This window comes from Microcaecilia unicolor, chromosome 5 (assembly GCF_901765095.1).
Source record: "Microcaecilia unicolor chromosome 5, aMicUni1.1, whole genome shotgun sequence".
NCBI classification, from domain to species: domain Eukaryota; kingdom Metazoa; phylum Chordata; class Amphibia; order Gymnophiona; family Siphonopidae; genus Microcaecilia; species Microcaecilia unicolor.
The window spans coordinates 230341742-230356149 of record NC_044035.1 but is presented as its reverse complement, the minus strand read 5'-3'; the positions used below and the strand labels follow the sequence as shown (position 1 = coordinate 230356149).

Genomic DNA, 14408 nt, shown 5'->3' with positions numbered 1-14408 from the left:
CGTCGACACTTAGCGGGTGCCGAATCCTTCGGCGTCCCGGAGCTCTCGGTACCGTGACGGGAAGGTGACCGATGACGATGCTTCCTTGCCTTCGCTCGAAGCACGTCACCGGAACCTCCCGGTACCGAAGAGGAGGACGTTGAACCCAAACGCCTCCTCAGGGCCGGGTCCGAAACAGGTCGATCCCGGGGGGCCTGTACCGCAGGAGCCTTCGAGGCAGGCGGAGACCTACTCAAGGGCTCACCACTACCAGCAGGGGAATGGACAGCCCTCACCTGCACTCCTGATGACGATGCACCATCGATGACCTCGGTACCGCGGGCATCAAAGTACCGGACGAGGCTCCGAACAAAAGGTTCCACTGAGCCAATCTCGCTGCCTGGGTGCTCTTTTTCAACAGAAAGAGAGTGCAGGCTTGGGGACAATGACCAGCCCCCAGACACTGAAGACACGAAACGTGCCTATCAGTGAGCGAAATCGTCCAGCTGCACCGCGTGCACTTCTTGAAGCCGCTGGCAGGTTTCGATGACATGGGCAGAAAAATCACACCGGCGAAATCAAAATTCGCGATGATGCCAAAAAGAGAGCACCAAAACAGGGAAAAACCCGTAAGGGCGGCCGAAAAGGCCGCTTCCGACGAACAAAAAAACTTAACGGGACAAAACTAAGGAATACAGGAAAAGGTTTTTTTTTAAAAAAAAACAAGAACACGATCGGACTACTCCGAACGCTTTCCGAAAAGGAAAAAAGCGGCGAAAAATGCGCGAGGGGTCTCCTTGAGGCACAGAACCACCATAAACAGCTGTCCTGAGCCGCGGAAAAAAGAAGACTGAGGAGCACGCTCTCGTTGCGGGCGGGAAGGCAGTCGCGCATGCATGTTGTGCATGCGCACGCAAGGGCTAGCAAATGTTGTTGCTAGGAAGATCTCCGATCTGGGGCTGCCGTTGGACGTCACCCACATGTGAGAACAAGCAGCCTGCTTGTCCTCGGAGAATAATAATAATAAATAATAGTTGAAATCAGGAGGGGGTATAAACTTTTTCACAGCACTGTAAATGTGTGTGTGTGTGTATATACTGTTGCAATCATATAAAACATTTCTTGGGGAAACTATAAATAATACTTCTTAAAAACTTAAATCTTTTTTTTAAATCTACTTTGCCTTATTTCTTAACGTGATTGGGGCATTTATATGGTAAAATATCTACAGCATAATGGATTCTTTTTCCTATGTAGGTTGTTAGAACAACTGCTGGTTTCTCTGCAGTGGGGCAGACAACAAACGTACTATCCAAGTGGTCAACCGCACAGCACCACAGAGTTGGCAGCAGCCAATTACAAGCTGGCCAAGGCTGTGAACTCGCACCTCCTTGGAAACGTTGGCCCAAGCAGTCCAAAAAAGCCTGTACAACCATCTGAGTTCTTCAGCACCCCTGCTGAAAAAATGGCTGAAATGGTAAGTGATCTATTCAACAACTTATTGTAAAAAGAAAAAAAACGCCTAATTACTTTCTCCCAGTAATACAAATATACTTTGTTTCTCACAAATGCCTTTTAAAGTAAGAAACTTTGAAAAATAATAGGAATAAACGATAATACACTTGAATTTTTAATAGAGGATTAAACTATATAATTGGTTAGGTCAACCTTTCCCATCTGGTGCATTGAAATTTTTCTACTGGCCCGCTAGAGACATCAATATAAAGAAGAATTGGGCAGCCAAGAGCCACTGCCAGTTTATTCAAAATTGTGTCTTCATTCCCCTGTATTCTCTGGCTTGCACAATATCCACCTGGCAAGGGTGAGTTGGTGAGCAACACCTGCCTGCCATTGTTTCTACCTAAGCTGGTTTTATCCTGGCGCCCCATAGTCATCAGAAGTGCTAAGCTGGACCATATCAAAGGTGCATCAAGCCCTGTATCCTGTCCAACAGCAGCCGTTGGATCTTTTTTTTGTTTGTTTCAATAATTTTTATTGATAAACAACAGAATAAACATTACTTCCTTAATTCAAAGTAGACATTTGAATATTTCCTTTTTGATATACAATTCTATACTTCTCTCACTTTAAACATTCTCTTTTGTCTATCAACTATAAATCTGTAAATGAACATTGACAAACTTTAATTTTTCATTTCCCCCCCCCACCCCTACCCCTCCCCCCCCCACCCCCCCATCAAACGCCTATTGCTAACTCACTTGGGTCATTGCTCTAATATGTGTCCAGAGTTCATCTTGCCTGTTATAAATTCCCAACCGTTTATCAGTTAATTTCTCCATCTCCTCAATTAGGGAAAGTTTTAGGATCCAGTCTTGCTCTGTTGGTGCCACTTGCTGTTTCCAAAACCGAGCAATGACACTCTTTGCAGCTGTCAAGCTCATCCTCTTCAGACGTCTTTGCCATTTGACTCCTCGTCTGTTCCCCAGGCCCAGCAGGCACCATTGAGGCTCACACAAAAAGTTCTTGCCTGTATGGGCAGTTATCTTTGCAGTTATAGATTGCCAATACATTTGTAATTTCCCACAGGACCACCAGATATGCAAAAAAGTTCCCACATCCGTTAAACATCTCCAACAATACTGGGAGGCCCCTGGAAACATCATATGTAGTCTATATGGGGTAAAATACCATCTCGAGAGTACCTTGAAGGCATTTTCTTTCAATAACACGCATGTTGATGCTTTGTTGACCTCCAAGATAATGGCCTTCCATTCATGAACTGTCAATTCCTTTTCCAGATCTCTTTCCCATCTAGTCATATACAAACATTTTTCAAAACTCCCTCCCCTTATAAATTTATACAACCGGGATATGACTCCCTTCATTGTTCCCAGTGAGCCCCACATGTTTTCTAATACTTCATAGTCCTCCGGATCGTTTCTTAACCATCCTTGTGTGTAAATGTAATGTTGGACCTGTAAGTAGAAGAATCTGTCCCTATCCAAAACCCCATAGTCTTCCTTGAGTTCTGTGAACAATCTCATCTTCCCATCCTCCAATAAATCTCGAAACCTCAATATGCCCCTCTCAGCCCACCTCTTTGCTACCGGATTTCCCAACCCCACTCTAAAAGTAGGTTCCCCCCGAATATAAGCGTATGTAGATGTTTTTCTAGTTTTCCAGAAGCGTGTCCTAAGGGAACCCCATAGTGTCAACAAGTGCCCAACAAACGGATTGGTAGTAAGCCTGCCAATAGTAGGGTAGGCTGAAGATGCCCATATTACTGACTGCAGGCTATGCTGCTGCACCATCTCCTGATCCATGTGTGCTACCACTGACCAGTTCTCCTGACCCCACATGGATATAAGTTTCAGTTGTGCTGCCCAGTAATACCATTCAAGGTTTGGAACCCCTCTCCCACCCAACTCTGTTGAACGCCAGAGCAGCTTCCTGCTAAGCCTGGGAGCCTTGCCCCCCCCAAACAAACTTCACTATAGCCTGTTGTAGGGTTCTCAGCTCCCTCCCAGGGATTGCTACCGGTAATGTTTGAAACAAGAACAAGAGTCTGGGCAATACATTCATCCTAATCGATGCTATCCTTCCCCACCATGACAGCCACTTTCCCGTCCAGCCCTCCATGTCTTTGCGTATTTGCCGGAATAACGGTATATAATTTAGCTGATATATCTGAGAAATCTGAGCAGGTATTTGGACTCCTAAATATTTAATATTATCCCTCCTTAATTTAAAAGGAAAGTTTCGAGAGAGCTCCTCCATCCTAGGTTGTGCTATAGACACCCCAATCATTTCAGATTTATCATGGTTTATCTTAAAGCCCGAGAGCCTACCAAACTCCTCCAGCTCTGCCATCAATATGGGAAGATGCAGTCCCGGGTTATTTACAAAAAATAATACATCATCAGCAAATAATGCCAATTTGTGTTCAGAGCCACCTATCATTATTCCTGGAATGTCAACCGATTCACGCACCCTCTGAGCTAAGGGCTCAATCGAGAGTGCGAACAGCAATGGTGACAGCGGACACCCCTGTCTGGTACCCCGTTCAATCTGGAAAACAGATGTATACCCCCCATTTACTTTAATTCTTGCCACTGGTTTCTCGTATAATCGTTTTATCCATCCTATCAACCCCTGGCCAAACCCCAGATGTTCCAGAACTTCCCATAAATAAGGCCAGTCCACCCTGTCAAACGCTTTATCTGCGTCCGTACTCAAAAGGGCCACTGGAATCCCCCTCTGTTGGGCTACCCACATAACATGTAAGGTGCGTCTAATATTATCCGCCACCTGCCGCCCCATGACAAACCCAGATTGATCAGTATGAATCAGGGAAGGCAGGACCTTTCCTAACCTATCAGCTACTACTTTAGATAAGATCTTAACATCTAGATTTATTAATGAGATGGGGCGATAGGAGGCACACACCGCCGGATCTCTTCCTGGTTTCAAAAGCAAGGAGATCCCTGCTTCATGCATACTCCCCGGCAATGATTGGCCAGCCAAGCATGCATTCCCCACCCTCAACAACATGGGCCCCACCTCCCCTACAAAAGTCTTATAAAACCTAGCAGAATACCCATCCAGGCCGGGCGCCTTCCCTCCTTGGAGACCCTTAATCACCCTTTGAATCTCTTCAAGACGAAATGGGGCCTCTAAATGTTTGCGTTCCAAACTTGATAACCTTGGGAGATGCAGCTTTCCTAAACCCCTCCTGATTTCTTCCCCCCCTACCCCCCTCTCACTGCTGTATAACTTCTGATAAAATTTTTCAAACTGATCCCTTATTTCTCCATCTCTATAGTACATCTTATCGCCCGCCCCTTTTATTTTTGTTATTGTGTGGCTCCTTTGTCTATGCCTCAAAAGATGAGCCAACATCCGTCCAGATTTGTTTCCGAATTCATAAAACTTCTGTTGGAGTTTCGTATGTAAAAACTCCACGTGTTCTACCTGCAATTTCTCTAATTCTGCTCTACACTGTCTTAATTCTTTCAGGACTATCCCAGAACCTCCCTCCTGGTGACAACATTCTAATTTCGCTAATCGTGCCCATAGGTCCAACTCCCTCTTCTCTCGTAGCCTCTTTTTCCGTGCTCCCCATTTGATGAAGTGACCCCTCACCACAGCCTTTAGGGCATCCCACAATGTGCCATCCAGAACCTCGCCAGTGTCATTCACCAACATATAATTCTGAATGATCTGGCGAATGTCATCCCGCACCCTACTATCCCCAAGAAGCAATTCATTTAATCTCCAAAAGAGTTGGCGCCTTTCCTCTGTCAGACCCTTGAGCTCAAGCTCCACGGGGGCATGGTCAGAAGTAGAAATGGACCCAATATGTGAATCAACCACCTGATCCCACAACTGGCGGCTACACCATACCATATCAATTCTTGTGTAAGTATTCTGAGAATGAGAAAAGAAGGTATAGGACCGCTGGCTTGGGTGTCTCAGCCTCCATACATCCACTAAATCTAAGTCAGAGACAAGTGATTTTAACTGTGTACAGTGTGCTGAGGACTTATCAATCAGCCCCTTTGAATGATCCATTGATGTCATGCTGGTGTTAAAGTCCCCACCCAGGATCATCCCCCCTTTCTGGAACTGGAAGAGCTCCTTATGAATCCGAGTAAAAAATTCTCCTTGTCCTGAGTTGGGGGCGTATATATTTACTATGGTCACCTCCTTACCATACAGCTGACCCCTAATCGCCAGGCACCTTCCCAAGGTATCCCTATATACTTCTTCTATGACTAGTGGGATGTGTCTACGGATGTAAATCACTAATCCTCCCACCTTGCCCCCTCTAGCATCACAGTGTGAGATACAGTCACTATACCCCCTATGTTTAAGTAGGTGTACATCCCTCTTTTGAATGTGTGTTTCCTGCAATAATATAATATCCCACTTAAGTTTCTGCAATTCCCTATGTATCAAATTTCTCTTCTGTGGAGAGTTCATACCATTAACATTCCATGACCCAATGTGTAGACCCTTGATCCCCTTCCCTCCCCCCCCCTCTCCCCCCCCTGCTGGGCTGAGCCAATAGCCGCCAGCCGATAGTAATGAGGAAATCACTCCCCGCCGGAGCTCATCACCCTCTTCCCCACAACAACATTTCCCAGTCCCCTCCCCCCATATTTCACAAATTTTTGTTTAACTCCCAGAACCCTTTCAAACAATAAATAGACATCCTGTAACAACTCCAGTACAATCCCCCCAACTGCATACCATATTTTTCTTAACAATACCCCATGAAACCCATGAGGTAACTGAAATCCTGAATATCTCTCGCGTCCATTCAGGGTACTTTAGCCTCTGTTGATAGCTGTGAAGTATTCTCTCTTCGTGGGCGCACTCTGTGCCAGGATGACTCTTTTTTTATCTTTGCTGACATACTTGATCTCCCTTCCGAAGCTGCCGGAGGCAGGTTTGTATATCCCAGCTCTGAGAGTACCTTCCAAGCCTCTCCTAGCGTAACCACTCGTCTGGTGATACCTTCCGCTGTAAACTGGAGGCCAAAAGGGAAGATCCATCTATATCTGAAATTAGACTGCTGGAGATATGTGGTTAAGTCTTTAAATTCTCTACGCCTCTGAAGAGTTCCCAGCGCTAAGTCTTGAAACACCAGAATTTTTTTATTTTCCCAGAGTAACTCACCCTGGGATCTGGCTTTCTTCCATATCTTGTCTTTGATAGTATAGTCTTTAAAGCATACAACAATGTCCCTAGGTTGCTGGTCTCTCCTGGGCCCCAGACTTCGATGTACCCGATCAAATCTTATTTCAGACTCCTCCATATTGGTCTGCCCCTCATTATTTATGTCCAATATTCTAGCACAAATTTCACGGATCACCTGTGCACAGTCTTTATTCTGGTCCGTTTCTGGGACCCCTTTGAATCTCAAATTATTCCTTCTGGAGCGATTTTCCAGATCTTCCACCTCTAATTGCAATTTTGCTTTTTCAGCTTGCACGATCGTGAGAGCAGTGCGCAGGCCCTCCATTTCTCCCTCTACGTGCTCCAGCCCTTCTTCCACCTGCTCCACCCTTCCTCCAATCTCTCTCACCTCTTTTTGGATGTCTGTGACCGCCTCCCGGATAGTTTTCCGAACCGCCGACATTTCAGCCTTTAAGGCTTTAAACCACCTCGCTACCTCCTGTTTAGTCAGCTCAGTATCGCTTTCTAGCTGATCTGCTGGGTCCTCCGTTTCGGAGCCAGAATCCGCGGCGGCCATTTTGTTGTTAGCTTTCTGCTGGGAGCGGCTCGTGTTCGCCGCCTCGTTTTTCTGTGCCGCGGCGAACTTGAATTTTTCCAGCCGTTTTCGTGTCGCCATTACTTCTCTTTATCTTTCGCCTCAAAACCGCCAATCTCGGGGGTTAGGGAACCAGGAAATAGCGCTAGTTTCTTCACTGCCCCGACGGAGCTCTGGATTCAGGCTTCCATCCCCGACGGTGACGTCACTTCCTCCAGCAGCCGTTGGATCTTATTGCATCCTGCTCACTTCCAAAACTGGGGGGTGGCCTCCCACAGTTCTGATTTGCAGAGGAGAAGGCAATGGCATATAAGCACTGCTCACAGACATCTACTGGAGAGTATTTGTAGGGGAAAAGGAACAGGTGATTGCCCCTAGGCATGTAGGGGGAGAGGGAAAGGAAGTTGACTTATGCCACTAAGGGAATATGATTATACCTGGAGGATGGCGTGATAAGGGAAAAAGATTATGCCTGGGCGATGGAATGAGAGGGTAGAGAAGAGAGGAAAAGGGAGTGTACTGCAATGAAGTGAACCCAGTGCAAGATGTACTTCAAAATAAAAAGGTTGGGGATGCATTGTATTAGAGCAATGATTATCAACCGGGGTGTTGGGACACAATGTGTCGGAGGCAGTGACTCTAAGATGGCCACACAAGCCTCAGCAATCTGATAGGTGTTAGGGCAGCGGCTGAAGAGCTGACAGGATACACAGGGGCAGAAGAGACAGACCCACAAGCAGGAGCACTCTGCTTTTATTTCTTGAGAGCTGTGTTCCTTCCCTGCGTTCTAGCTGCAAGCGGTGTTTAACATGATTTCACATCTGGTGTGCTGTGCGCACCGGAAACAAAATAAAATAAGTGCCACATGCAGCTGTGATGCAAGGAAGGAGCTCAGCTCTCAAGAAATAAAAGCAAATTGCTCCTGCCTTGTGGGGCTGTGTCTTCTGCCCTTGCGCTTCCTGTCACCATTTCAGAGCTGCTGCCCTAATACCCATCAGACCTGTGGGGCCATGTCTGTACTACTTCTTCCTTCTCAGCACTCAACCTTCAACATTTCCTTCCTTCCATTCATCCATCTCCTTTCTATCTGAGTACATCTCACCTTCATTGCTGTTGTCATACCTCTCCTACTCTTCTCCATACTCTCTTGCTCCTTCTGCTCTCTGCTGGGGACATCAATCCCAATACTGGTCCTCCACATCAGCTTTCATCCTATTTGTGCAGGTCACACCGTGAAGTCTCCAATCTAATTTCTGTTCCTCTCCTCCCCACTTCTTCCCTGCCTTTCTCGTGTGCTCTGTGGAATGCCCACTCTGTCTGTAACAAACTTTCCTACATCCATGACCTCTACCTCTTGTACCCTCCATCTGCTTGCCCTAACTGAAACTTGGCTTTGCCCTGAAGACTCTGCTTCAGTCTTGGCCCTATGCCATGGAGGTTATCTTTTCTCTCATACTCATCGTCCGGATGGCCATGGAGGTGGTGTCGGGCTTCTGCTTTCACCCTCCTGTAGATTTCAACCTCCTCTTCCACCGCAGTCTCACTGCTTTTCTTCCTTTGAAGTCCACTCCATCTGTCTATTCACTCCTCTGTCTCTCCGAGTAGCGGTCATTTATCGACCCCCTGATAAGTCCCTTTCTTCCTTTGTCACTGACTTTATTTATTTATTTTAGATTTTGCTCACACCTTTTTCAGTAGTAGCTCAGGGTGAGTTACATTCAGGTACTCTGAATTGCAAGACTCCTCCACTCCACTTTGACGCCTGGCTTTCCTTCTTTCTTGAACCTTCATCTCCTTCCCTCATTCTTGGGGATTTTAACATTCATGCTACTGATCTCTCCGACTCTTATGCTTCTCAGTTTCTTGCTTTAACATCCTCTTTCAATCGTCAACTGTACTCCACTACCCCCACTCACCAAAATGGCCACTGTCTTGATCTTATCCTCTTCTCAAACTGCTCACTCCAGTTTCTGTGCCTCAGCTTTTCCCCTCTCTGACCATCAACTGATAACTTTCACACTTAAGCATCCCCCTCCCCAGTCCTGTCCAATCTTAGCCAATACATTTAGGAATCTTCATGCTATTGATCCTTCTACCCTGTCCTCCAGTGTTTCAAATCTCTTCTCTACCACTATGTTATCCAAGTCTGTCAATGAGGCTGTCTCTTCCTATAATATTACTCTCTCATCTGCTGTGGATACTCTTGCTCCTCCCATTTCCCGTTCTGTAAAGCGTACCAAACCCCAGCCTTGGCTGACCTCCTAGAATCTCTACGTTCTTGTGCCCGCTCTGCTGAATGCCTTTGGCTGAAATCCTGTGCCCATGCTGACTTCATACATTTCAAATTCTTGCTGACCACCTTCCAGTCTGCTCTTTTACTTGCCAAACAGGACAATTACATCCAGTTGACAAATTCTCTTGGATCAAACCCACGACGTCTCTTTGCCACACTGAACTCTCTCCTCAAAGTGCCTTCACCTCCAACTCCCCCTTCACTTTATCCCCAGACTCTGGTTGAGTACTTTCATAAGGTTCACAAGATTAAACTTGAATTCTCAACCAGGTCACCTCCACCTCTCCTTCCCTTAGTCCATTCTCTCAACCGTCCAACCCCTGCCTCCTTTTCTTCCTTTTCTGAAATCACTGAAGAGGAAACTACACATCTTCTTTCCTCCTCGAAACTAACCACCTGTTCCTCTGATCCAATTCCCACCTATCTACTTAACACTATCTCTCTCCTACTGTCATCCCTTTTATTTGTCATATCTTCAATCTTTCACTTTCCACTGCGACTGTTCCTGATGCCTTCAAACATGCTGTAGACACACCACTCCTTAAAAAAAAGTTCATTGGACCCTACCTGTCCTTCCAACTATCGCCCCATCTCCCTTCCTATCGAAGATACTTGAACGTTCTATTCAGCGCCGTTGCCTTGACTTTCATCTCGAGCTATTCTAGATCCACTTCAATCTGGCTTTCGCCCTCTTCTTTCAATTGAAACAGTGCTTGCTAAAGTCTCCAATGACCTGTTCCTGACCAGATCCAAAGGTCTCTATTCTAGCCTCATCCTTCTTGATCTATCTGCTGCTTTTGACACTGTTGATCACAGCCTACTCCTTGATGCGCTCTTCTCACTTGGATTTCAGGGCTCTGTTCTTTCCTGGTTTTCTTCTTATCTCTCTCATCATACTTTTAGTGTATACTCTGGTGGATCCTCCTCTTTTCTCCATCTATACTTCTTCCCTTGGTACTCCGATCTCATCCCATGGTTTTCAGTATCATCTTTACGCCGATGACTCCCAGATCTACCTCTCCACACCAGAAATCTCAGCAGGAATCCAGGCCAAAGTATCAGCCTGCCTGTCTGACATTGCTGCCTGGATGTCTCACTGCCATCTGAAACTAAATATGACCAAGACTGAGCTTCTTATCTTTCCCCCTAAACCAACCTCTCCTCTTCCCCCATTCTCTTTCTCTGTGGATAACACTCTCATCCTCCCTGTCTCATCAGCTCGTAACCTTGTGGTCATCTTAGACTCTCTCTCCTTCTCTGCACATGTTAAGCAGACTGCTAAAACCCATAGTTTCTTTCTCTATAATATCACCAAAATTCGCCCTTTCCTTTCTGACCATACTACCAGAACCCTTATCCACACTCTTATCACCTTGCAACTTGCTTCTCACAGGTCTTCCACTTAGCCATTTCTCTCCTCCTCAATCTTTTCAAAATTCTGCTGCACAACTTAAATTCAGCCAGTGTCGCTATGCTCATATTAGCCCTCTCCTCAAGTCACTTTACTGGCTCCCTATCCAGTTCCGCATACAGTTTCAAACTTCTCTTATTGACTTATAAGTGCATTCACTTTGCAGCTCCTCAGTACCTCTCCACTCTCATCTCTCCCTACACTCCTCCCCGGGAACTCCATTCAATGGGTAAATCTCTTATCTGCACCCTTCTCCTCCACTGCTAACTCCAGACTCTGTTCCTTTTATCTTGCTGCACCATATGCCTGGAATCGACTTCCTGATCCAGTACGTCAAGCTCCATCCCTGGCTGTCTTCAAATCTAGGCTAAAAGCCCACCTTTTTGATGCTGCTTTTAACTCCTAACCCTTACTCTCTTGTTCAGTACCGTTATTTTATCATTCCCACCTTAGTTATTCCCTTATCTCTTATTTGTCCTGTTTTTTTCTGTCCTAATTAGATTGTAAGCTCTGTCAAGCAGGGACTGTCTCTTCCTTTTCAAGTGTACAGCGCTGTGTACATCTAGTAGTGCTATAGAAATAAGTAGTAGTAGTAGTGGGGGGGGGGGGGGGGGAGAGAAGATGCTAAACTGGAAAGAGGGAAAGGGAGAGAAAAGATGCAGCATTGTAGAGATAGACAGGGGAGAGGGAAGGTGGAGCAGCTGTTGAAGCATGCTTTTTCCTCCTCTGCCTTTATGTCCAGCTATTCCCCAGTGGAATCTTAATTTGGTCCTCAATGTACTCTCTGGGCACCTTTCGAAACCTTAAAGGAGGCCTCAGTAAAGGAATCTCACCATGAAGACCATGTTTTTAGTGGCCATCACCTCAGGAGGATTTCAGAATTGCAGGCCCTATTTTTCAGAAACTCCTTTACAGACAAGTCAGTCTCTCTCCATATAGTGCCCTTCTTCGTTCAGAAGGTGTTATCACCATTTCATCTAAACCAGGCCATCATCTTGCCAGCTTTGGGGTCCACACGGAGGTCAGACGACCTTGTAAGTCCTTGATGGGAGTGTTAGATTAAATTAGCTATCCAATCTGCTCCTATCACTCGAGCAAAACAGTCTTAGCCGTTCTTGCTCATTCCACTAGAGGCTAGGTGATGTCCTGAGCTGAGAAGAGAAGTTGCACCCAAGGATATGTGCTATACTCCTTTGCAAGGCAAGGCAAGATTGATGTTCTGGTCAGAGGGGACATGGCCTTTGCCAGGCCAGTGATCCATGGGGCTTTGTCTTCTCCTCTCCCCCCCACCCCTTTGAGTCCTGCTAGACCAATCCAGGAGCGCCCTGGCAATGGTGGTATTCTTCCTTTGGGGTTGACATGCTTTTCTTCAGCTGTCCTGGTATCTGTATATAGTTTGTGAATTGTTTACACCGCATCTAAACATGCAGCAACTAATATTTATTTATTGTGAACATTTATATCCCACATAATCCCACCAGGCAGGCTCTATGTGGCTTACAATGTTGTAGGAGAGGTACAATATAACAATTCATATGCGAGGCAGCGTGGAGAGTAGAGGAGGGGAAGAGAGGGGTCAACAGGGGAAAGGAGTGGGGGAATGCAGGGGATCAAGCAGGAGTGGAGTAAGAAAGATCACACAGGTAAACTGGTATGTGGCAAATTAGACACGACTTCTGCTTTGGCAGTGGCAAACTGGAGAATTCTAGGATGCACCACTAGAACGTTTCAATATCTCTACATCAAAATATAGCAAAGTCTGCTCTCAAATTTGAGAGCAGAGTTTGCTATTTTGATGTTGAAATATTTTTGGTCTGCAAGCCAATCTGCATTGAGTTTAGTCAATATCTCTGCCTCCATCTGCTGGTCAGGAAGGGACTCAAACCATTGTGGTCTAGCAGGACTGAAGAAAAGGAAATTAACAGGTATGAATAAATGTCACCTTTTTCTCTTAGTTTGCCTGAGTTCTACTTCATTTTGTGACCTATTTACAAAGTCTTCTATGACAGTGCTACTCAAACCGTTCTTGGAATCACACCTAACCACTCATGTTTTTAGGATTACCGCAATGAATATGCATAAGAGAGATCTGAATTCAAACGGTATCCAATATATATAGTTCCGTAGTAACCTATGGAACTTTGTAAGTCTAAGTGCTTTGAGATGAGCCCCCGTCTACCTCCAGGAGAGATTTGAGAAGTACTGTTGTATGACACACAGGCAGTTGGAACCAATGTTCTGAAATCTTTAATGTTTTTTTTTTTTCTTTTTAGGTGTTGAGAACACTGGATCCAGTCAACTGTACTGAAGCAACAACTGATCTTTCGTTTTCAGAGTCTTCACAGTCATGTTTTCTTTCTGCAAACAAGCATATTGGCCGATTTCATCCGTACACCCGATATGAAAATATAACTTTCAACTGTTGCAATCACTGCCAGGGAGATTTATTAGCCCTTTGAAGAACACTTTTTATATAAATTATAGGGTGAGCTAAATTAAGAATCATTTGTAGTGAAATACATTTTTCTCCCTTCCAATTTTATTTAAACTTATTCCTTATTAAAAGCTTATGCAAGTTATAATTTATTGAAATCAGCAGAATTTTTCTTTTAAAAATGTCACCCTTGGATGGTGATAACTGCTGTTTGGATTCTAGATCTCTAGTTTCCTAAGAATATAACTTTTGGAAGTCTAAGACTTTTCCCTCAGCAGCAAATTGTCTGATAGGGATCACTGTAGTAGCAGCATCTGTCTTCTGTCCTTGAGATCCCTTCAGGCTGTGTTGGATAGGAAACTCAAACTTGAATTTCCACAGCTATGATGCTGCCTGTAATTTTTTTTTTTTTTGGCATATATTTTCCTTTTGGAGATGAGACTAATTCTAGCCTCAATCTATCCTTCTGTTACAGAGCTTATCAGATTTTTTTTCTTCAGCAAAACTAACCTTTTCTTCAGAATGTTACCTTTGTTTAAGGGAGTGATTTGTAAGATTCTGGGACATTAATGAACAGCGACACTGATATGGAAATCAGTATTTTATTTCAAATGTTGCTGGATTAGCCTGTTACATTTGAGATGATTAATTGTAACTGATATAGTTTGCTATTTTATTGCAAACTGGATGATACTGTTACATTAATATGAAAAAAATAAAATTGTATAACCTTTTTTCTTTATTTGGAATTGTCTAAGTATGTTTTACACATAGAATTAAAATGAATTCACACATGTGAACATTATGATCATCTGATCTATGCTTAGGCGTTCTGGGTGCACTGTTGGAAACAGCTTAAGTTACATCATTATTCATACAAAAACATTGCATTTTTATTATTTTAAAACCTTAGGGTGTCTTTTACTAAACTGCGCTAACGATTCCCAGCACAGCAAATAAGAGGAAGCCCATAGTAATTGAATAGGCTTCTTCATTTGCCATGCAGGAATCGCTAGCGTGGTTTAGTAAAAGAAGCTCTTAATAAATTGTCAAA

At 44.7% G+C, this 14408-nt stretch overlaps 1 protein-coding gene across 5 annotated transcripts in view; it reads left to right on the top strand.

Annotated features, from left to right (window-relative positions):
* The window catches only part of LOC115470577 (golgin-45-like), an 83984-nt gene extending 69888 nt beyond the window's left edge, over positions 1-14096 (top strand). For all 5 annotated transcript variants that reach the window (XM_030203848.1, XM_030203845.1, XM_030203847.1 and 2 more), the window contains 2 exons: positions 1237-1456; positions 13194-14096. In XM_030203848.1, the coding sequence (XP_030059708.1) occupies positions 1237-1456; positions 13194-13379 (406 nt within the window). In that variant the 3' untranslated portion in view covers positions 13380-14096. The remainder of the gene's footprint in view (positions 1-1236; positions 1457-13193) is intronic.
* Positions 14097-14408: the final 312 nt, after the last annotated feature.